The 24,766-nt window shown below is 35.6% G+C and overlaps 4 protein-coding genes across 4 annotated transcripts; 3 read left to right on the forward strand and 1 right to left on the reverse strand.

Annotated features, from left to right (window-relative positions):
* Window positions 1-239: 239 nt before the first annotated feature.
* Window positions 240-1,950, forward strand: LOC109166173 (transcription factor PRE6). Its single transcript, XM_019315071.1, has 2 exons — window positions 240-678; window positions 1,521-1,950. The coding sequence occupies exons 1-2, from the start codon at window positions 550-552 to the stop codon at window positions 1,671-1,673; spliced, it is 282 nt and encodes a 93-aa protein (XP_019170616.1). The 5' UTR covers window positions 240-549; the 3' UTR covers window positions 1,674-1,950.
* An 8,897-nt stretch (window positions 1,951-10,847) lies between these two features.
* On the reverse strand, window positions 10,848-12,200 carry LOC109166111 (putative nuclease HARBI1). The gene has a single exon (XM_019315001.1). The coding sequence runs from the start codon at window positions 12,198-12,200 to the stop codon at window positions 10,848-10,850; it is 1,353 nt and encodes a 450-aa protein (XP_019170546.1).
* Window positions 12,201-14,655: 2,455 nt separating this feature from the next.
* On the forward strand, window positions 14,656-19,815 carry LOC109166385 (sucrose transport protein SUC3). The gene is made up of 14 exons (XM_019315365.1): window positions 14,656-15,271; window positions 15,851-15,916; window positions 16,301-16,399; window positions 16,485-16,549; window positions 16,633-16,717; window positions 16,815-16,848; window positions 16,934-17,033; window positions 17,212-17,287; window positions 17,564-18,010; window positions 18,464-18,607; window positions 18,728-18,961; window positions 19,043-19,106; window positions 19,192-19,235; window positions 19,323-19,815. The coding sequence occupies exons 1-14, from the start codon at window positions 15,002-15,004 to the stop codon at window positions 19,488-19,490; spliced, it is 1,896 nt and encodes a 631-aa protein (XP_019170910.1). The 5' UTR covers window positions 14,656-15,001; the 3' UTR covers window positions 19,491-19,815.
* Window positions 19,816-21,029: 1,214 nt separating this feature from the next.
* Window positions 21,030-21,860, forward strand: LOC109166077. The gene has a single exon (XM_019314965.1). The coding sequence runs from the start codon at window positions 21,085-21,087 to the stop codon at window positions 21,667-21,669; it is 585 nt and encodes a 194-aa protein (XP_019170510.1). The 5' UTR covers window positions 21,030-21,084; the 3' UTR covers window positions 21,670-21,860.
* The last annotated feature ends 2,906 nt before the right edge of the window (window positions 21,861-24,766 follow it).

Consider the following 24,766-nt stretch of genomic DNA (forward strand, 5'->3'; position numbering starts at 1 on the left):
AAAGAGAAAAGGAAAAAGAGAAGCTCTACCGGCGTGTGAGGCTTACACAGACCTTTTTTTTTTTTTTTTTTTCTATTACATTGTAGTATCTGCTCATTTGTAGTAGTGTTCTTAAATTGTTCTATTTATTATTTTCTTTTTTGACATGACAATACAGCCCGATACTGGAGTAGAAGATACGAAAATAGATAGAGATAGAGATAGAAAGTTAGTTGTATAGTATCTCTATTTAAATAACCAAACTAAGGCTTCTCCTCCCATGCACTTGTCTTCCCCACCTCCAACACAGCTCCTTCCCTGTCCCTCCCACAAACATAACTTCCCACTCTTTCATGGCTACCTCGTCTCCCTGTCCTTAACCTGTCCCACAACACAACACTTCAAGTCCTCCCTCCCACACTCCTTTAAATCCCCCACCCCGTTTCCCCTTTCCTTCAATATTCTCTGACACACACACACACACACACACACCCTTATCTTTCTGTCGTCTCAGGTTGTGTTTTCCTCAGCTCACTTCCTTGTCCGACAAGTTACCCTTTCCTCGCTGCAATGTCTAGCCGGAGGTCACGTTCCCGACAGCCGGCGGAAAGTTCCAGGATTTCCGACGACCAGATTGCCGACCTCGTCTCCAAGCTGCAACGCCTCATCCCTGAAATCCGTGGCAGACGTTCCGACAAGGTTCCTTAATTTCATCAACCGTACCCTTTTTTTGTTTTATAACAACGTTCTTGTCTTTTGTTACATTTTTGGTTATTACACTGTTATAATGTAGTATCTGTTCATTTATATATTTTCTCAATTTATTAAAGCACAAAGAGTCAATAATCTCTCAACTTATTGAACCACAAAGAATCAATACTGTCCCATTGAATCCATAACTTCTCATTTTAGAGAATCATTTCGTTTCACTTGATCACAATATCATTGATTTATTTCGGAATTTCATTCTTCTCTTCTTGCATTTGTGAGTATAGGTATATGTGGACTTGGTTTCCCCATTTGAAGATAAGTTCCGGGCAAGGGTCACATTCTCATTCCGGCCTCTTGCCCACAATAATACAAATCCGCACACCCCTCATTTATTGCATATCTTGCGGTGCACAATTCCTTTTAACCGCGCAACTTGCGCTACAACATGCGGAGTGAATCTAGTCGAGTTTTGGTCAGATTCCATTTTAGATTGTTATTCTGTTGAGATTTAGTGTGACCCTATTCGGGGCAGATCTTTTGAGATATAAATTATTTCGAGTATCATTTTTAGGTCATAGACCTGAACTCGAATTGTAAGTTACGTTTCACATTATGCATTTGGTCGAGTAACAACATCTTATCTTGCTTATACTCTATCCGACCCCATTCAAGATATTCTATGCATGTGAGTTACATTTCATATTCTTTGTTAGCTATATACTAACAAAAAATGACGATAGTGATACATAATTTTCTTTGTATATGTTTCGTGGTTTCGATAAACAAAATAATAATGTGATTGAAAATATTTGTACGTATGGTTTCAACAGGTTTCTGCCTCGAAGGTGTTGCAGGAGACATGCAACTACATAAGAAGCTTGCACAGAGAAGTTGATGACTTGAGCGATAGGTTATCCCAGCTTTTGGAATCCACTGATGGTGATAGTGCCCAAGCCGCCATTATTAGAAGCTTACTTATGTAATAACTATTAATTTTTTTTACTTATTATGATATCCGGTATTTTCACTACTATCTTGTGAAACTAATTAACCCGGGATTGATATGGGTTATGGTCATAAAATTTGACTTGAAAAAGGTCCTGACCCGAACTACTGCTACTACTATTATTGTTATTATTATTATTATTAACTGTGTTTTTATGTTCAGACTTCAGGTAAGCTAGCTAGCTACCTACTTAATGTACTTCATTTCCAGTTTTTAATATAATAATATATCACAACATTATCAGCTTCTTTTAATTAATTTCCCTTTTTGTATAATGTTTTGTCTTGTCTGTTTCCATTGCTCAACGTAGTACATTTTTGACAAACTCCAAAACATTGACACATGGCATAAGATATAATGTTGCCTTTCAATTCTATTTTGTAATCTTAAAACATGTATTAGTTGAACCTTCTAAGAGTATCCCAAAGAGGGTTTTTGCTAAGAGATGAAATTTTTTGGTGGAGTTTTCTCTTGTAAAACTAAAACTTTGTGGGTTTATTGAATGGGAGAAGAAAACAAAGCAGACTGAAAGAATTTGCATTTAAGGGATGGATGCGCCCAGCAGGGCGCGTGCACTACACACGCTCGCTGGGCACGTTATGGCAGTTTTTTTTTTTTTTTTTTGTCAATTTATGTTTTTTTCCTCCTTTTTTTCTCTTCGATCTTTCCTTCTCTCTCTTATATGTATTTGAAAAACCCACCAAAAAATTCATACTAATGAAGATGTGACTATCTCATCTCCCGCCTACACATCTTATTTAAAATAAAATGAAATAGCATTTTTTACCATTCAACATCATAATTTTTTTTTACTAATCTATATATACTTTTAGTTGAAATATATATGATACAATTACTAAGACTATGTGGTTTAATGATACCTGGGTTGGACTTTTAGTTGGAAGGTTGTGAGTTTGAGTCTCAGAGGAGGCGTTATATGAACAGATACTACATTTTAATATAGCTAGTAGCATTATATATACGACGACACAATTTAATCGTTATTAATTTTATTTTTTATTTTTACAATTTTATTTGGTTTGAAATTGGATAGATGATGTAACAATTGAGTTGGAAAGTAACATGGAGGACCACAAAATGGTGGGTCAGATGGTTCCATTGGAGGCACAGAACATAAGAAATCTATCCAAGTCTGGATCATATCTGCATGTGACTTATTCAGACCCTACTTCACTTTTATACACTCCTTATTTTGAATAATTTGGTATTCGGGTTGGAGTTCGTGGCACAAAATTTTCTTAATATAATTTATTTTTTTGTATAATTTGTCAATTATTATATAAGAATGAGATTTACCTGATGCACGCATACACTGCACCTTTGAATAATGATTACACCTTTTTTTATCACCCAAATAATTTAGTATACACTAAGCAAAGTCTTATAAATATATAAAAGAATTTGACTATTAATTTGTTTATACACACACATATACTTATGACAAACACGATAATAAATTTCAAAACTTACATTCATTGCAGAAAAAGATGTAGCTTAATAACAAGTTAATTATGTTCCGAGCACCCATATGCAGGGTACGTGGAATGCAACTACGTTAAAATCATTGAGGGAGTACTTTGCCACGCTTTGAGGTCCTACCTAGCATGATGAACAAGATTAGTATTGACTGGTGGATGAAAGTTGTAGTTAGATTAAAAAAAAAAAAACCACATTTCATATAATATTTAACATATAATAATATAATAATATATGGTATAAGCTTATGTTTTGTTAAAGGTGTTTGTTTGAAGTATATATTTGCACTTAATTAAGCAAGGTATGTATTTGCTCGTGCAATGCAAATTGGAGCACACTTTAATATGATTAATTGAATTTGTCAATTATTGTAATTTATGAGTTAGCTATGAAATATGAATATGAGCTATCTTAATTTAAATTTTATTGAAAATCATACTCTATAATCTATGACAAATTATACCGTGGATCACTGATACAAGTTCATTTCTAGTGTATTAAACGCTCCATTTTAATTAATACACTTAAAATAAACTTGTAATATATGAAATCTAAACATGTAGTATACTAAAGATAAACATTTAGGTTAGTGAAATAGTTATATTGTGGAGTATGGTCCACATTGAAAGGTGGACCACTAATCTAAATGTTCCTTTTTAATATATTGAAAGTTTATTTTTAATTTTTTGTAGTGTACTAAATATTTATTTTTTGAATGTTAATTTTTAGTGTGTTGCGGGTTTAATTTAGGATACTATCTAAAAATAAAGCTATAGTATATTTAAAGTGTTCAGCATACTAAAAATAAGGTCAAATTATGTTGTGGAATCGTGACCACCTTGCAAGGTGGACACGGTTCTAAAACTATTATAATTGTGAATATAGAGTTCAAAAATTATGAACATAGAGTTATGAACATAGAGTTCTATAATTATGAACACAGAATTCTGTAATTGTGAATATAGAGTTCAATAATTGTGAATATGAAGTTCAAAAATTATGAACATAGAGTTCAGTAATTTTGAACATAGAGTTCTGTAATTGTGAATATAAAGTTCAATAATTGTAAATATGAAATTCAAAAATTATGAACATAGAGTTCAGTAATTATGAACATATAGTTAAGTAATTATGAACATAGAGTTCAGTAATTATGAATATAGAGTTAAAAAATTATGAACATAGAGTTTTATAATTATGAACATTTAGTTCAGTAATTATGAACATAGAATTCTGTAATTGTGAATATAGAGTTCAATAATTATGAATATAAAATTCAAAATTTATGAATATATAACTTTATAATTATGAACATATAATTCAGTAATTATGAACATAGAACTGTGTCCACCTTACAAGGTGGACACGAATTCAAAGCATAACAATTGCAACTTTGCAATGTGGGCCACGGTTCATAGTATAATTTGTCAATCGTTATGCTGTGCATCCGTATGCACCATGCATGGTGCATACGGATGCCAAAACGACGTCGTTTTATTAAAAAACACGCGTCTCCCCTTTACAAAAAATTCAGGTTCGATTCCCAGCAACAACATTATATTGTTCATTCATTCTGGAATTTTAGTTCATAAATTATGGAATTATAGTTCATTGATTATGGAATTATAGTTCATCGATTATGGAATTGTAGTTCATCGATTCTGAAATTTTAGTTTATAGATTATGAAATTTTAGTTCATTCATTCTGGAATTTTTAGTTCATAGATTAGATTATGGAATTATAGTTCATCGATTATGGAATTTTAGTTCATATGTTGTTGCTGGGAATTGAACCTGATTTTTTTTTTTTAAGGGGAGATGCGCGTTTTATTAAAACGACGTTGTTTTTGCATCCGTATGCACCATGCATGGTGCATACGGATGCACAGCATAATTTGCCATAATTTGTCTATATTCATTTATTGGGCAGCATAACGTGGGCCTAGGCCCAATAAGGGTGGGCTTTGGACGAACTACCAACAACTTTCTCATGGGAGAATCACAACATATTTGACACTAGATTTTCTAAGAAAATATATTGTAGATAACGTTGATGGATGAAAATCCTATGGACCAATCGTATAAAGAAGGATATCCGTACATTAGATCGTAGAGTTGGAGTGTGAATTGAGAAAGATGAGGTGAAATGTCATATTTGCCTTGTTGGGTAAATAGATGTTAGCTGTTAGCTGATTGAGTTAATTAGTGGGTATAACTAGTTGATAACATTAGCTGATTGTGAAAAATTGTTTGGTAAATTAGTTGTTAGCGGATAACTGTTTAGAATAATTTATTTTCTGAAAAAGTTAATTGAAAAAGTTGCTTTGAACAGTTTTTTAAATTTTAGCATTTTAGAATTACAAAAAGCTAATTAACCAAACACTTATATTGATTTTTTAACCAAGTCAAACAATTAATAGTGGTCAAATAAACCAAAATTTCCTCATGCAGACAACCCTACTACCTATAGGTGTGGTCAATCAAATCGAGAAGACGATTCGGAACTTCCTATGGGGAAGCAAAGATGGTGAGTCAAAGTGTAACTTAGTCTCCTGGGAAAAGGTTACTCAAGACAAAGGCAATGGAGGTCTAGGAATCCGAAGTCTGGGAAATATGAACTTAGCTCAGTTAACCAAACTCGGTTGGTTGCTTCAATCAAATGAGCACAGTCAATGGTCAGAAATAATGAAGCTCAAGTACACAGTCAACACCAAGGACCCCTCCTCCTGGCAACCGAAAACAAGCATGTCAAATGCTTGGAAAGGTATTCTCAAGACAAAGTCGTTCCTACTCAAAGGATCCAGAAAGATTGTTAAAAATGGTAGGAGTACGTTGTATGCTCGAGTTGCTCATTACTAAGATAAAGACAACGGGTGGGCTTGGGCCAAGTTCGAGAATCTCATCCCCCGGACATAAAAGACAGGATTGCAGCGATCACATTGCTGAGTGATGAAGACGCAAAAGATTTGGTGTGTTGGGGCCCGGATAGCGTGGGCAAATTCTCAGTTAGCTATGCATACTCCCTGATTGCAGATGCCCCTACATCAATGGACAAGCAAGCCTGGAACAATCTATGGAAGCCAAAAATCCCCAGTCGCATCCAAACATTCCTCTGGCTCGCAAGACAAGATAGACTTATGATCAATATGAACAGATGGAGACGAGGCTTTACCAATTGCAACGCTTGTGATCTCTGCCACTGTACCCCTGAATCCACGGAGCACATTCTTCGAAGTTGCCCTGAAGCCAATGCAATCTGAGAATGTCGACTACCAGGCATGCTAAGATCCACACGGGACAAACCATTTATAGAATGGTTTGATATGGGGGTTCGGGGCTTGTCTAAGGGGATCCAGTAGCACGATCAGGGTATCCTATTTGCTGTGGCCTCCTGGTGGATCTGGAAATGGAGAAATGAAAGAATTTTCAATGGTAAAAAGATAGATAGCATATGCATAGATACCAATTGATCTTGCTATGTTAAGAATAAAGGAGAAATTAAGAGTTCAATTCTTACTATTAACATTATTTTTAAATTCTAATGCAAAATTGCAAACACATTTAAACTAATAAATATTTAAATAAATTTACAATGGAGGTATGTCGAGGGGTGGCGGGTTATACGGGTGTGCCCGCAGGTTATATAAGTCATGAGACCAACCTGTATAACACGGGTACCCATTAGGGGCTAAACGGGATGATCTATTTGGATCGGATCAGGGTACCCCTTAGGGGCTAAACGGGATGATCTATTTGGATCGGATCAGAGAAATATACAACTCAACATGCCTAAACAAAGGCTAAACGAGCTCAACTCGGCAAATTAAGCCTGTTTTTATAGCTCTAAATACAGTCGTTATATCGTGGACCGCAGTGCATAATGATTATGCACCGCGCATCAAAACGGCGCCGTTTCTTTAAGTAAAGAAACGACGCGGTGTTAATGTTAATGGAGTGACACTACAGTGTATCTAAACTGACACTGCCTCACGAATTATTTTTATATTATCAATTGAAACTGTAGTTATATCAAAATGATACTGTAATTGTGGTGAAATGAAACTGCAGTATATATAAAATGAAACTGAATAACATTTCACATATTTGAGTGTATATTGTACAATGAAGCTGTAATTATATCAAAATGAACATGTAGTTGTGTTTTAATGAAACTATAGTGTATATAAAATAAAATTAAATAACATTTTCACATATTTGAGTGTATAAATATTGAATGACATTGTAGTTATATCGAAATGAAACTGTAGTTGTGTTGAACTGAAACTGTAGTGTATACAAAATGAAATAGAAGAACAGAGTTATTTTTTGCGGAACGGTGCGGAACGACGCGAAACGGATTCCATTTCTTTTCATTAAATAAAACGACGTCGTTTTGATGCGCGGTGCATAATCGATTATGCACCGCGGTGAACGATATAATTTGCCATCTAAATATGGGTACTCGCTTTCAGTTTCCAAGTTTAGTTCAGACGATTCATCCCACCCAATTAGTCCGACAACCCAAAGTTTAGGGTTAGGGCCAAACCAAATTCGAAAATAAAATAATAAAATAACCAATTGACCCGATAACCCGATAGAACTAGTCCGAAATTAAACAGGCTGACCCGATTGATATCCCTAATTGTAGTAAAGTCAATAGTATTTGTGAACAAAGAAAATTGAATAAAATATTGTAATATTCAAAATTCAGGTTACATGTCAAATATCAATGGGGTGTAGCAGGGCCGGATTTTAGGCTGTGCAAGCTGGGCTACCGCACAGGGCCCCCAATTTTAGAGGGGCCCCAAATTTTAGAGGTTCAATATTTAATTTTTACCTAGCTAGTTTAAAAATAAAAATTAAAAAGTTTTCAATTAAACTTTAAAGGTTTCATGAAGAGATGGTAAGAATGTGTATTTATTGTATTTTAACTTGGAGGTCAAAGGTTCGAAACTTGCATGTATTAGTTTTAAAAATTATGATTTTGGTAGGGCCACATTTATTTACTAGAACAGGGCCACCAAAACTTAAAATACGGCCCTGGGGTGTAGGTACAAGTTTCTGGATGTCCTCTGATTCTTCAATTAAATTGGATGCCTTGAACACTCCACCATTGAAGGGCTTCCGGGTTTCAAGTGGCTTGATCTTCAAAGAAGGGCTTGTATATATAACTTGTTCTTCTTGAAGGGCCTCTGGCTTGATCTTCAATGGAAGTTTGGATCAATAGGCATTATTGGATTGGAGGAGGGGCTTTTTCTTTCAGGATCACATTTTTATTGTGATCTCTGAATAAACTTGATCTTTCTATGATTTTTTCCTAAAATTTGTGTGATTACATAGAAATGAAAGCTCATATTTATAATTGTAGGATAAGAGAATTTTGATAAGCTCAAACTCTTTTGATATTATCTAATTAACAAATTAGATAATATCAATATTATCCAAAATATTTTAAATATATTCAAATATACTAATATTAATAAATAATCAATATTTATCAAAATTTAAGTGTCTACGGTATAAAAAGAAAATATTCACTACTTGTACTAACTTATTGCTGTAATAAACCAAAACTGTCCAATTACTCTTGGTCAACATATTCTCTAATCACCTTGCGCTCAACCTTATTGAAAATATAATTAGACGATTAATAAAAGCAATCCGCTCTAGCCTCGTCGGTGGCGTCAGGCTTACTTTTCAAAAAGCCACGGATCTCTTTTACGCCGTAAGCAACTACACTATTCGGATCCCGCGTCTTCTTCCTGTTGACAGTGCCACCTCAACTCCATCCCATCCCGTCCCGGCATCCCGTATTGATATACCACAAACTATATTATTACGTCTTGTGATTGAATAGAGCCTATTAATTCGTTCGAGTCGAGTTTAAAAATTTGTAGTTTTAAGTCAACTGTCAGATAACTTGATTTATAATTTTATATTATTGGAAACTACCCAAGTAGAGTTGATTGGACAGTTAATTGGTTTGTTAACAACAAGATTCCAAATTTGACTGCCTATTGGACCTTTTGGATGGGTCGGTCAATTATAGACAACGTGTGTTGGTTTACCACTTTACCTTTTGTAGTTTTTACCGAATAGGATCACAAGAAAAGTTCCGCTTATAACACACATTTGGTTAGCGGTTACAAACTCTCTCGTAAACAGGGACAGAGCCAGAAAATTATTTGAGTGGGAGCGAAGTTTAAACGACGTTAGAAATGTCAATTAGAAAATATCAAACAAGCATAATAAGGTTAAATTACAAAATATATTATAAATTACAATAGAATGTTTTTGATAAATTACCCTATAGTTAGAGTCGAAACCAAAAATATACTTGAGTGTGGTGAAAATGTGAAAATATTTATGACAAAATATGAAACATAATCAATTAAATAAAATAATTTTAAATAACACTATATTCATAAATACTTTTAAATTTTAATTTTTTTTAGTTAGATCAACTTTAAACTTTTCTAAATTAATTCAAATACAAATGAAGTATAATATAAACTTGTATACTACATTAATTAAATGATTCATAAAAAGTAGATTAAAAAAACATTTAATTTGTTAATTAAATGATTCATAAGAGTAGACTAAAATATTTAATTTATCTTGGAAAAGAATAAAAGAGATAAAATAAATAAGTGAATATAAAAAAAATATTGTTAATGAGATTTGAACTTATGCCTATACATTTTTTAATTTTTACCTTTGAATTTGGAATCTAATCAACTAAACTACTCAAACTATTAATAATTTAAACATAAATATATACTTTTTATATACTCCTTCTGCCCCATTTTACCTGTCCGACTTACTATTCATTGGTTAAATTAACTCTTTCTTCTTTGTTTATTTTTTGTGTTTAATAGTACTTTTAGTGTAGTTTCTAAATATATAAATATTGCATACTAATATTAAACTTAAAATTATGAACAATTAGATTAAAAATAACTTCAGTCAAACTTCGTTAACCGAACCAAACACATAAAATGAGCCGAGTTAGTAACATTTAACAGGACGTTTGGTTGGAGGGATTTTAAATTCCCTTCCCACTTAATTCCCACCTAATTCCAAAGGCCATTAAATTCCGTAGTTTGGTTGGAGGGAATTGCAATTCCCCCATTTTCATGGAATTAAAATCCCATGTCCCCCCCTAGTATTTTAATTCCTGGGAAAAAAAGATAGTGATGAGTCAACATTACCCCTTCCTTTTTTAACTTAAAATTAATGTCTACCATCTCCAACCATTGCACCAAATTCTGCACCAAATTTTACACCAAAAAGGAATATTCCCAGCATATTCTTACACCAAATTTTTTTCATCTCCAACCCATTACACCAAATTCTGCACCAAATTTTATTCCTACACCCCTCATAAAGTTTATATTTATACTTTTATTCTTTTAACAAAACTAATAGTTGTAATTTAATAAATTAGACTTTAATTATATTATATATTTTATTTTTAATTAAATTATATTTAATATTAATTTTATTTTAATCGTCTTCTTGATAAGATCTTTGAAATGATATAATTTTATTTTAATAATATACAATTTATCTTTAATTTTATGTTTATATGATACAATATAATTATAATGCAAATATTATTTTATTCCACAATAATAAATAACACCCACTACATTTAATTATTAGAATTACCATAATGTTCCCACATATGCTCGATCAATGCATCACGAAGCGCATAATGCGCTTCTTTATTTTTGATTTGCCTATGTCGAGCAAGAAACTCTTCAAAGACAATTCTTTCATCTCTACATATATCAACCTCAGGAGCCGGTGCTTCTCTCCAACTTTGTATATCGACTTGCTCATCACGTTCATCTTCAATTATCATATTATGCATTATGATGCATGATGTCATTATATCATGCAATACATGTTTATCCCAAAAACGTACTGGTCCCTTGACTATTGCAAATCTTGATTGAAGGACCCCAAATGCACGTTCTACATCCTTTCTACATGCTTCTTGCATCATTGCAAATAACTTTTTCTTTGGTCCTAGGGGCTGATGAATAGTTTGCACCAGGGTTGACCATTTCGGATATATCCCATCAGCTAAATAATATCCTGTATCGTACACTTTCCCTTGAATAACATAATGAGCAAGAGGTGCCGTACCATTTGCAATGTTTGCAAACAAATGTGATGCCTCCAACACATTAATATCATTATTCGACCCCGGCAAACCAAAATGTGCATGCCAAATCCACAAATCATAATCAGCTACGGCCTCGAGAACAATAGTTGGTTCTCGACTACGCCCAGCATATTGTCCGGCCCAAGCTGTTGGACAGTTTTTCCAAGTCCAATGCATGCAGTCTAAACTCCCAAGCATCCCTGGAAAGCCACGCCTCTCACCAATTTCAAGCAACCTTGCAACATCATTAGCATCTGGCGCTCTTAGATAGCGTTGTCCAAAGACCTCTACGACCGCTCTGCAAAATCTCTTCAAACTTTCAATTGCTGTTGATTCTCCAATTTGAATGTATTCATCGATTGCATCTGCTGCTACTCCATATGTCAAAATTCGAAATGCTGCTGTTACTTTTTGTAAAGTAGACAAGCCTAGTCTACCGATTGTATCTCTCCGTTGCACAAAGTAATTGTCGTGCTCTGCAACAGCATTGGCAATTCGTAAGAACAAATTTCGACTCATTCGAAATCGTCTACGAAATATTGCCTCATTATATTTTGGATTTTCTGAAAAATAATCAGCATGTAATCTTCGATCACCATCTTCACGGTCACGGTGAATCACTCTATGCCCAGAAATTGAACCGCCATGACTTGGGTTGATGGCTTGAGTAGACATAATCTCCAAACAGTAAGCCATGGCAGCATTGTTGTTAGCATACGTACTTAGTAGTGCTTGTTGTTGTGATTGTATTGTAGCAATGAGATCATCGTCATCCTCTTGCGAGGATGAAGATGGGTGTTGGGGTGATGATGAAAAGGGGTGTGAGGGATTCATATCTCAGGATTGCTATGGTGAAAGATAAGTGTGTATGCCATGTATTTATATATCTGATATGATATCTTTCCCAAATCCCAAAAGCAATTGCTTTCAACCGTAGGATTATATCACAACCATCTTAGCCATTAATTGGTATTCATATACTTCCAACACACAATCCAAGATCTGACATGATATCTTTCCCAAATCCCAAAAGTAATTGTTTTCAACCGTAGGATTATATCACAACCATCTTAGCCATTAATTGGTATTCATATACTTCCAACACACAATCCAAGATCTGACATGATATCTTTTTCAAATCCCAAAAGCAATTGTTTTCAATCGTAGGATTATATCACAACCATCTTAGCCATTAATTGGTATTCATATACTTCCAACACACAATCCAAGATCTGACATGATATCTTTCCCAAATCCCAAAAGCAATTATTTTCAACTGTAGGATTATATCACAACCATCTTAGCCATTAATTGATTTTTGCTTTCACTCTATATAATAGTACACCACCAAATCAGAAACTACAACTCTTTGAATTCTCTATTCATATAACTCATGGCTCTTTGAATTCTCTTCGAACTAGTTCATACTCTATTGAGGAAGATAAACTCCTTTGTCATGTGTATGTTAATATTTGCCAAGATAAAGCTACGGGTCATCATCAAGCTGGGGACGTATTTTGGACTCGTATTATGAATGCTTATCATGAAGCGCTACCAGCAAATGTTGGAAGCACTCGATCATTGAGGTCAATTACGTCCCGGATGCAAACTATAATGAAAGCTGTCGCCAAATTCAGAGGATGTATTGTACAGGTTGAGAACTTGAATCCGAGTGGAGCTTCAGAAACAGACATTGTGAGTATTTTGTGTTTATATATAAATTGTGAATACTTTGAATGTTTGTATTATTTACTTACTTTAATTGTGGTTTATAACAGATTAATAGGGCAAAAGCACTAATGGAACAAGATGCCAAATTTAAAAATGGTTTTAAATTTGATCATGTATGGCCTATTGTTAAAGACTTGGAGAAATTTCAAAGTCTTTCGGGTAGAGAACCAAGTGTTGCAAGTCGAAAGCGAAGTTCTGACATTGAAGGTGCAGAGTCACAAGGCGATAAGTCAATAGGTTCATCATCGTTTTGCCTTAACTTAGACGATGATTTCGAAAGTCAGGGCTTGAACAATGAACGTCCTACCGGGCGTAACAAGGAAAAAAAGAAGAAGCAAGCATTTGCAGAATGTCATGATTATTTTGCCAAAGTCACAGAACATAATGAAAAGATCGCACAAATGTTCGAACAAAGTCAAACTCAACTCCAAAAAAATTATGAGCTTCAAATGATAAAAGCTCAAAATGAAACGATAAAATTTCAAAATGAAGCAAAGCAACTGCAGTTGGCGGAACAGGAAGATAACAGAATCATGAGCATAGATGTTGATTCCATCACAGATCCAATAAGGCGTGATTGGCTTAAAAATACACAATTACAAATTCATGCAAAGAGAGCTCGTCAACCACTTGGAGGAGAAGAATCAAGCAGTCAGTTTACTCAATATTTTAATCATTTGGGAGGAAATGATGCTGGCCTAGGAGATTATTGAATTAAGTATGTTTAAAGTAGTTTTAATTAAGTTCTATGTGTTTGTTTTAAATTAAGTATGTTTAAAGTAGTTTTAATTAAGTTTTATGTGTTAGCTTTAAATTAAGTATGTAATTTCCTTTAATTTTGTTATAATTAAGTTTTATGTGTTTTCATTTTTAATTAATCTATGTTCAATATTAGACTTATTTTAATCGTCTTGATGAGATCTTTCAAATGATATAATTCATTTTAAATAATATAAAATTTATAGTTGACAATTTAACAAAATAAACAAATATATTAAAACCAAAAACAAAACACAAATGGAATTAAACAAACAAGAGGGGTTAAAATGAAAAAAAAAAAAATATAGCGCTTTGGTGCACTGTTCACAGTGCGCCAAAATTTTGGTGAAATGGCGCTGGGTTGGAGCATTTTTTTTGGTGTTTTGGCGCAATGGCGCTGCCTTTGGAGATGGTCTAACAACAATAATGGACATTTTTGACTTTATACTACTTATTCCCTTTCAATTCCCATGTATACCAAACATTGGAATTGAAATTCCCAGTAAATCTATTCCTGCCAACCAAACACTGGAATTTAAATTCTCACTTTATTCCCAGTAATTCAACTCCCATGGAATTACAATTCCTTTCCCACATAATTCTCCCCTCCAACCAAACGCTCTGTAAATCTATATATGCATATAAACATATATCCCCACACACACATATATATATATATATATATATATATATATATATATATATATATGAATATGAGTGAGTTATTGTTCCCAAACTTCACCCACCAACCGACAAAATGAAAGATAACAGAATTCTCGTGGAACCTAAATTACCTAATGTTACAATCAGGAGTCATTCTTGACTTTAATATTGCCCGATAATTTACTTCATTCATGCGTCAATGGCGATGCGCTGTATCTGAAGGAATACCCTCAAGAAACCCGACAGGGAGAATCACACAAAAGCGCGCCCAAATTTTGATCTGTGAATCTTCATCTCTTCTCTCTTAATTGCACCCATTTGGATAATCAATCAATTCGTTTGAATCGGATTCAATTTAGATTTGCACGAGTCAAAATCACTCGTCGGCATTCAGATGATTTAGAGCTTTGGACATTTGGATGTGAAAAAATTGGGCGTGAATTGAGTGGATCAGTGGAAGGGGAGGTGGGAAGGAGGCGAAGATGATGGAGGTGGTGTCAATCAAGGTGCCGTACTTGAATTTAAAGCAGGAGGTGGAGTTGGCAGGGGCGGAGGAGCTTCATCAGCGTCGGTCACAGGCCGATTCGGCGTTTTCACCTCATAGGGTTTCCAATGGCGACTCCACGGATTCTAGTCACCATCAGTCGCCTGTTCAGATCAGCCTGCTCACCTTGATCCTCAGTTGTACGGTCGCCGCCGGCGTCCAGTTTGGCTGGGCATTGCAACTCTCTCTCCTCACTCCTTATATTCAGGTATTCCTCTTTGCGTGTTTGGCGATGTGCATTGTTTAGTTGTGTGAAGAGTTTGAAGTATTGTTTGGATCTGCGTTAGCTGAGTTAGTGTTTCGATGCGAGATTTGATGCTAAATTTTGAATGCAGATGAAGACTTTACGGATTTTCAACTTGAGCAGACAATATAATCTATTTGAATTATAGTCGGAATCAAAAGGAAATTAAATTTCAGAAAAAAGTTGCAAATAATCTAGTATGGAGTTGATGCATGCCTAGATGCCTAGTTGCTCTTCTACTTTAGTGTGTATATATTGCTTCGTGATATTTTGTAATGCTCCTGAGAAAAATGGAGATTTTAAGGACCATAAAAAGCTTTTGATTTCCTTGAAAATAGCAGTATTCTTTATGGATCCGGGATTACGTATGCTAACTGTGCCACCCTGAATCAAAGCATTTTGCAGTTAGGTGCATAAAATTAGGAAATCATTTTAATGATCATTTCCTTTCTGGATTTCCCATTAGCTAGTTCAAGTTTCATATGCATGTTTGTACTTTCCATTCTTAAGTTTGCTCAACTCTGACGTCACTGTTTGGTGCAGACTCTTGGAATACCACACGCTTTTTCTTCATTTATTTGGCTATGCGGTCCGATTACAGGTCTTGTGGTAGGTTTTGATTCGTTACTTTTCAACTATCATAAGTACCATCTTGGTGTTATCATTGTTTAAGTTAATCTTGCTGAACTTTAGTTGAAGAGAGAGATTTTCCATGATAAGTGGCAAATGATGTGGTTAAATATAAAAGTGGTCAGGTTGTTGTTTTAAGCCAATGCAAAATTTTACTAGGAAGGCAAAACTCTGTGGATTTACGAATTTCTGACATGGTGATTTTCACTTTTGATTAATATCTTAAATTTATGTAACGATTTTGAACTCGGACATTTTTGGAACTTATGAGTTTTTACAAAGAATGAAAGTTGTTAGCAATCTTCTCATTGTCTTTGTTAAAGTTTAAGCAAGTTCTGAACAACATTTGTCTCTTTCTTTCAGGTACAACCATGTGTTGGAATATGGAGTGATAAATGCTCTTCCAAATACGGTAGAAGACGACCATTTATATTTATTGGATCTCTCATGATCTCCATTTCTGTGAGCATTAAGTACTTGTGTTTATCTTTAGATGATTGCATTTACTTGTAACATCCATACAAGCTAACTTGATATTTTAATATAGGTGATAATAATTGGATTTTCTGCAGACATAGGATACATTTTAGGTGACACGAAAGAGAACTGCAGGTTCTTAATGCTTCCTGTTTGTGTAAGTTTCTAATTTTCCTAATTTTAGATATGAAATTCGTAACCAGATTGCAAAAATACAGCACTTTTAAAGGTACTCGCATAAGGGCTGCTTCTGTGTTCATTGTTGGATTCTGGCTGTTGGATCTTGCAAACAATACTGTACAGGTTAGTGCAAAAAAGTTTTTATTTTTAGTAAATGTTTGGAGCTATTGGATATTGTTAAGAGAAATATAATAAAATAAACTTTTATAATAATTCACAGGGCCCAGCTCGAGCTCTTTTGGCTGATTTATCAGGTAATACTACTGCTATAAGAAGAGGAAGGGTGAAATTCTCTCCTATACGAATTTTCCATTATGAATATCTTCACTTTGATGACAGGTCCTGAACAAAGAAATACTGCGAATGCTGTGTTTTGCTCCTGGATGGCTGTTGGAAACATTCTAGGATTTTCTGCTGGTGCCAGTGGAAATTGGCACAGGTTAACAGCTTTTGCTTCTAAGCAATCACAGTGATTTTTATGTATTCCACTGTTATACATGACACAAACTCCTTTTCATATTAAATTCTTCAAACAAATTATTTGTTTCTATTTATTAGCTTTTCACAAGATACTAAACCCTAATATTTTTTTTTCTTGGAACTTGGTCTCTGGATAGATGGTTTCCTTTTCTGATGAGCAGAGCTTGTTGTGCGCCATGTGGGAATCTCAAGGCAGCATTTTTAATTGCTGTGGTGAGTATGTTGCTTTAGAGAGTCTAGAGCAAAAAATGTATTCCTTATAATTCCTGTAGTTGAGGATTTTTATGTGAGAGCATTTATTTTCTTGGGACAAGGCACCCCCGCCTATCTTGTTTTCAACTTCAAAGTTTGTTGATTTTTCTTGTAAAATACTCTGTAGCACTTCAATCAAATATACTTGCTGCTGTTGTGCGTTCAGCTCTTTCGGTCTTTCCACATATATATGTTTTTTATTTTATGCCCTGAAAGAAGTTTCTGCATTTCTTACAGGTTTTTCTGACTCTGTGTACACTAGTCACTCTCCACTTTGCAAAGGAAGTCCCACTGACTCCCAATCAATCTCGCCAGTTAGCAGATTCTTCTCCTCTCTTGGACCGTCCTCCTAATACTGATTTTGAACTTGCACAAGCTAAAGATGATATGGAGCCCATCAACTTTGTATCTGACAACAAATCTGAGAATGGTTATATGGATAATAATCCAATACATGAAGACCGAGAGGGAGTGAATGACCGAGCCGATAGCTTTAATGATAGTCCTAACAAAGCCGATAGCTTTACTGATAGTCCTGACCAAGCCGATAGCTTTAATGATAGTCCTGACCAAGCCAATAGCTTTAATGATAGTCCTGCTGCAGTTTTGGTTAATCTATTGACTAGCTTAAGACATTTGCCTCCAGCAATGCATTCAGTTCTTATTGTCATGGCATTGACTTGGGTAAGTGCTTGGCCATGATTAGTTACCTGTTAAGAGTTCATTTTGATTATGCAAGTCAGACTTGCAGGAACTTTGTTATTAATAATAATAAGGAAAAAATGCACTTTTCGTCCCTAAGTTATAGGGTAATTGTAAAATTCGTCCCTGAGTGTTGGTCATACTCACTTTTTGTCCTTGAGTTATCATTGGCGTTGCACTTTTTGTCCCTGAGTTATAGTAAAATTGCAAATTTCGTCCCTAATGTTTTATTAGTAAAGGGACAAAAAGTACAACGTCAATGATAACTTAGGGACGAAAAGTGAGTATGGCCAACACTTAGGGACGAATTCTACAATTACCCTATAACTTAGGGACGAAAAGTGTAACTTTCCCTAATAATAATGTTTCATGGCTTTGATCTTCTTAGTCCCCTCCCCTCTTTACTAATATGCTGTCCACGACTGTTGTATCCAGTTGTCTTGGTTTCCCTTTTTTCTTTTTGACACTGATTGGATGGGAAGAGAAGTCTATCACGGGAACCCGAATGGAGATGCTTCTGAAGTAAAAGCTTATAATCAAGGTGTCAGAGAAGGTGCATTTGGTTTGCTATTGAATTCTGTAAGAACTCAAAATTGACCATCATCTAAACCATGGAACATCCTTTTCGCTGTTTGTTTTTTTTTGAATAATTTTTTTTTATAAAATCCTGAATAATGTTGGTGACTTTGTTTTGAACAGGTTGTTCTTGGCGTAACCTCTTTCTTTATTGATCCGTTGTGCCAGATGATTGGTGCTAGACTGGTTTGGGCTGTGAGCAATTTTATGGTGCTTATGTGCATGGCAGGGACTACTGTTATTAGCTATGTTTCTCTTAATGAATCGTCACAGGGAGTTCAACATGTTATTGGGGCGAGTGAATCAACTAAAGTTGCCTCGTTGATTGTTTTTGCTCTTCTCGGCATTCCCCTTGCTGTAAGTTCTTATACTGCCCGTGTTCATTCCGTCTTTTACAGAAGAACATGTTCTAACTGACCCAACTTTATTTCATGCCAGATCACTTACAGTGTCCCTTTCTCCGTTACGGCAGATTTGACTGCTGATGCTGGCGGTGGACAAGGTATTTTGTTATGCATTTGAGATTTTATAATCTCTGCTAGATAATGAGGCAATTTTATGATTCTTGAAATTCGATTCATGGGCAGGTTTGGCCATAGGAGTTCTCAACCTCGCCATCGTTGTACCACAGGTAGGTTAATCAATCATCTGTTTCTCTTCTAAACACACCCGTACTCTATTTGCTCTATGCAATGACAATATCCACCATTCTCGCTAGATGGTTATCTCACTTGGTGCGGGTCCATGGGACGCCTTATTTGGCGGAGGGAACATACCCGCGTTTGCCCTGGCCTCTATATTCGCACTTGGGGCTGGTGTCATTGCTACACTCAAACTGCCTACTCTCTCGAGAAACGCGTTTAGATCAACCGGCCTTCATTTTTGATAACCGATGAACCAAGAAAGCTTGCAATCCATAATGGTCCGTGCACTCCCACAATCAATTCATTTTTTTTTCTCACAATTTTGGCAAGGGAACGACGTTCGAGGTGTAGAATATATAATTACATTACAATTCATATAATGAAATACATGTAGTGACAGGATATTAGCTAGGTGCTCTTTACAATTCTTTGTATGTGATCCATTAGTAGATATAGATGATCTGTTGTAAAAGGGCAAACTCTTTGGTCTGCCCACACTATGTCTATAGACTATACTTGTATCATCTTTCACAATGCATACTATCACTATACTTCTGTTTACTTCAATTCTACAGTTTTTCTTTCTCCCATTTTCCAGTTTCAAAATAGAAAAATATACAAATATATGCATTCTCTACTTTTCTTGTGTGTTTGGAAACCCGGAAAATGATTTCTGCAAATCATGTTCCGGGTTTCTAGTGTTTGGCAAGGAGTAAAATAGTAAAGTCAATGGAAAATGAAGCTTGGTCAATGGAAAATTGGGTCATTTTGAGGGGAAGTCATTTTCCGCTTCTCTTCTTTGCACAGAGGCCAGAAACCGTAGCTTTTCTTCGCACGTAGCTTTCTTCTCCGCACAGAAGCCAGATAAGTTAAATCTCTCTTTGCATTATAACAATTAAAATGGTGAAGTATACAATTTTGTTTATTTTCCTGCTAATTTTCTGGAAAATGAACCAAACACACAGACAATTTTATGTTGTTGCAGCCAAACATCGGAAAGGAAAATGTTTTTCGAAAAAGGACTCATTTTCCTAAAGTCATTTTCTTGCATTCCAAACGGATAAAATAGAAAAAGAAAAAAAGAAAAAAGAAGAAGATGGTGAGTTTTTCTTATCAGTAAATGTATTTGTCCACAAAAGCTGAAACCTCTTGTCTCTTCACACCCTAGCCTGACAAAATTGTGGTGGACCAGTGTTTGGTGCCCACAAGAAGGTGAAGCTCTAGCGATCTGTTACCTAGAAATCAACTAAGATATTCGGTGCACACATCAATAAATGTATTGACTTAGAACAAAAAAAAAACTAGTAAATAACATGTAACATAAATGGGCAATATTTGAGTACAATTGACTCTATTACAGTGTAGTATGTTCTTATTGAGGTTCGAACTTGTGACTTCCTATTTGGTAGCTCTCAAATTTGATCAATCCGTGGATATTTTTTCACACAAACAATAAAGATGCAAATTTGAAGCATAATTATATATGGGAAAGTAGCACTTTAGTTTTTCGATTATGACAAGTATTTAGTTTGAAGCATAATTTGGTCCTTGCTTATAAAGCAACTGTGTAACTTTGATAATAATTGAATGATTATAAAATGCAATTGAAATTCATAAATAAAAGCAAATAAGTGGAGAAGAATAATCTTAAATGGCCAAAAATTGGGGGCAATCAATTCCCTTAAAATTCCACAAAAGAAACAGCTCACAACGTGCCACGTGGACTCTTACTAGTCACAAAAAAAAAAAAAAAAAAAAAAAAAAAAAAAAAAAAAAAACCTCATAATCAAAACTCTTTCAGTCACCCAACTGTGTTTCCTAACGGATAAACCGGCCATGGCCGCCACCACCTCTGCCTCTCGACTCCTCTCTCCGGCCGCCACCACCATCAGCTCCCACAACCACCACCGTTATCTCTGCGCAATTCCCAACCCGCCATTCACTTCCCACGCCTCAAAATCCACCAGACCTATCACCAGACTCCACGTCTCCTCCAAGCCATCCGCCGCCGCCGCCGCCACCGCCAAATCCTCCCAAGAAACCGTCTTTTTCGACGGCGGAGCCCACTACGGCGACCTCGTAGCCAACCTCCTTCTGGGTTTCACTCTTCTCTGGCTGCCGCTCACTCTCGCCGCAGTTTTCAGAGCCTTCTTTCTCCGCTACAGATTCACCAATCTGCGGGTCACCGTGATCTCCGGCCTGACTGGGCAGGACAGAAGCGATTTCTCGTACAAAGTCATCAAGGATGTTCAGGTCGTGCCTAGGTTCATCGGGGAGTGGGGTGACATTGTCATCACTCTCAAAGATGGTACTAAGGTCGACCTGAGGAGTGTGCCAAAGTTCAGAGAAATTGCTAAGTATTGCCTCTCCATGGCTGAGCAACCTGTGGATTTGAAGGAGTCTGGTCCAAAAGGGTTTTGACTAAAAAAAATGAATTTTTGTTTGGTTCAATAGTTTAGTCACTTTCTGAGGTATGTAAATTGCAAAATTCTTGTGAAGAAAATGGAATGTGATCTTTAACTACCCTCATCATTTCTTGTGCAGATATGGTGAATCTTGTTCAAATTATATTTCATATAAATAAGAATTTTATTCCTGTATTGTCTTTGCTATTCATTATGGTTATGTGGAGAAAGTTTTCCAAGTTGTCTGCTATGGAAAGCTTCTTCTTATTACTTTATTATTTATTCAAGAACAACTGAAGCTTCTGATACCAGTTTGTAGAAAATTGAAGTATAAAGTTGCAGAACAGAGGTGTGTTTAAATTGATATTGCAACAACTATTATAGTAGACACGGGACGGAAAGAAAAGAACAGAAGGAATATTATAGCAGATGGTTGATGTTTTTTTATGCTTGTTCATCATTACAAATCCTAAATGCCTCTATATAGGTGAGTAGGATCAAGGCACAGAATTAGGATCTCTAACTCTCCTTGTAATATGGGATCTTGATTTAAACAAAAGAATTATTCAAATCGGAATTATGTTGGTCCAACACAAATGATGTTTATTGCAGTGTTGAGAACAGGTAAGTGAATCGTGGAATGATGTTCCTTGCTGTCTAATGTATTAGGCTGTTGGATTAGTTAAGGAACTGCTTGAAAGCAGGCATTTTGGTTGGTGTTCATATGTATGACTGTGCTAGTGTTATTAAACTTGAGATCCTAGCATAATTTTGGCGGGCTGCTTTGAATGATTTGTTGAGCTAGTTTTGTAATTACTGGAAAACATAGTTGAAGAAGGTAAGAGAGTTCTCGGTCACCCGGGGGTGACCAGGGGAGGTGTAGCAGATTGCCTTGAGATTGGTGAAGAAAACCGCCTTATTTGTCTTCCAGTCGCCTCATTCGGGGAGCAGGAAGCGAAATCCAGATGACTTCAAGTGTTCGTTAAGGTTAGAATGACTCGTTCTGTTCTTGGCTAGATGATGCATCAGTATTCCTGAAACATGGAAAATGTTTGAACCATAACATCTGGATAGTCTAGCAGTCCCGGCCCAATAAGTTTTTAGGCCCAAATATGTTTAGGCTCATTTCATTTGATGTTTTTATGAAATTATAGGAATCATGTTCCTAGACTTTGTCCAAAACTATGAATCTTCATGTAATACAATTTTAAAGGGACAGCCTTCTGAAACATGCTTTGTCTTTTGCTGGTTTGAGAATCAGGATTCATCAAATAACAAAACGCTTCTTGGCCTTTCTGGTAGAGTGGGTACTAAGTATTGGACAACATAGATGTGAAGAACGAAGCTTCCTAGGAACTTATATGTCCTAGAAGTTGCCAAAGTCCTTATAGTCTAGCAACATAATTAACTATAAGCTGTGACACTAGGCGGGAGATCTTAGGTCCACCCCCATTGCCCTTACCGAACTATTTTCTTTAATCTCTTAGCCTAAGTTCATATCATGTTTGTCACTTGCTTCTATGTAGTAAATGGTTAAAATATTACTGGTGATAACATTGTTTTTTGCTAAACCTCCCTGTGTTGTTGTGCAGAAAGATACCCTGTCACTTGTTTACAGAACACGAGGTAGTCAAAGCTACTGAGACCTCTTGCTGCCTGTTGAACCCAAATTTTTTAATGAAAGGTTCGAAAGCTTCAGTTTTGATTCTGAATTCTGCAGATTCTGTGTATTTAATAACCAAAAACCGAGCCAAGGACCTTGTGGTCTAGTGGCACCAAGTTGCTTTCCCATATGGGAGGTTGTGGATTCGAGCCTCAATGGAGGTGGAGGCGTTATTGACTCTTTGTGCTTCAGTAGGTTGAGAAAGTAGTTATGAACAGATATTGTATTGTAACAGAGTCAGTAGTACTCAAAAAAAAAAAAAACAAAAAACAAAAAAAAAAAACCGGGGCACACAGAAGCACACATTATAGTGATATTGGCAACGAACTAACGTCTGTTTATTTAAACCGAACTGAATGTTTAGTCTGGCAGGAGAGGCCTATTCTGAGCATGGTTAAAGCTGCAGTAACGCACAATCTGTGGTCCTCTTTAAGTAAGGCTAATGGCTAAATTCTTGCTGGTTTTATCATTTTTGTTTCCCCTTTCTTATCCAGAGAATCCAAGTCAGTCGGTTCACAGTTGGCCGAGGAAAGTTTAATCAAATTGTGTCTATAAACAATGGAAGCTGGGGTCCATATGCAATTATTAGACTGACATAGACTCCAGTTTTAACAAGCTTTGCAAAGTGCAATCAAGATCATCTTACCACTTCAATAATATATACCACTCTCTATGAACTTATTGTTCTTGCTTTAAAACTGATCACAATCGTAAAGGCACTGTAAAAGTAAGCCATAATAGTACCTGCATTTAACTTAGTAAAGAAAAAAAAATGAAGAATGTTACTTTTGACACACTGAGAAGTTCCTTGTAAACTATATGATGTTGACTCTTCAAGTAGAATATATGCTTCTATATAGTTAAACTGATTGGTTTGATAGCACTAATGCATCTTGTTTTAGCATACTATGATGATATGACTAGAACAGGTAATCGAGTTTATTGCAGGCCTAATTTGTCGTGTGAATATTTGATCGGTTAAATCATGTTTGAGTCCCACAGTCCTTCATTATAACCAAAGCTGACGGGTTGGTTGTTCACTTGTTCTTTCCCCACTCACCTGCAGGTGAATGAAAAGAATACAACAAGCAAAGTAGAGCTCGAGACTTTTGACAGGTATATATGCTCCTTTTCTCTCATCTGTGGACTGTAATTTGCGTTTGTGATCAAGAACTAAGATAGCTCTATCGGTCTAACGTTGTGAAAACCGAATTGACAAGTCTGGTCATATGATGTTGGTTTGGTCAGAAGTGGTGAGGGGTCAGTAGTGTGGTTTGTTGAGTTCCTCCAAAACTAGCATCTTTATTGGAAGCCGATAAAGATGGGAGACCCATTCCTAGTATGACAGCATGTATTCCATTCCCATTCACCATTTCTTTATTACCCCTTTTGCAGGCTCTTTTCTTTGCCATTCTCTTTTTGAAAACCCAAAAGATGAAAACAAAAATCT

Source organism: Ipomoea nil, unplaced genomic scaffold (genome assembly GCF_001879475.1).
Source record: "Ipomoea nil cultivar Tokyo-kokei standard unplaced genomic scaffold, Asagao_1.1 scaffold3087, whole genome shotgun sequence".
Taxonomy (NCBI): Eukaryota; Viridiplantae; Streptophyta; class Magnoliopsida; order Solanales; family Convolvulaceae; genus Ipomoea; species Ipomoea nil.

Coding starts and splice junctions, on each gene's coding strand:
- LOC109166077 (XM_019314965.1), top strand. CDS start 21,085: ATGGCCGCCACCACCTCTGCCTCTCGACTCCTCTCTCCGGCCGCCACC.
- LOC109166385 (XM_019315365.1), top strand. CDS start 15,002: ATGATGGAGGTGGTGTCAATCAAGGTGCCGTACTTGAATTTAAAGCAG. Junction 16,550..16,632: donor GACACGAAAGAGAACTGCAG/GTTCTTAATGCT, acceptor GCAAAAATACAG/CACTTTTAAAGGTACTCGCA. Junction 16,849..16,933: donor TCTTTTGGCTGATTTATCAG/GTAATACTACTG, acceptor CTTTGATGACAG/GTCCTGAACAAAGAAATACT.
- LOC109166111 (XM_019315001.1), bottom strand. CDS start 12,200: ATGAATCCCTCACACCCCTTTTCATCATCACCCCAACACCCATCTTCA.
- LOC109166173 (XM_019315071.1), top strand. CDS start 550: ATGTCTAGCCGGAGGTCACGTTCCCGACAGCCGGCGGAAAGTTCCAGG. Junction 679..1,520: donor GTGGCAGACGTTCCGACAAG/GTTCCTTAATTT, acceptor TGGTTTCAACAG/GTTTCTGCCTCGAAGGTGTT.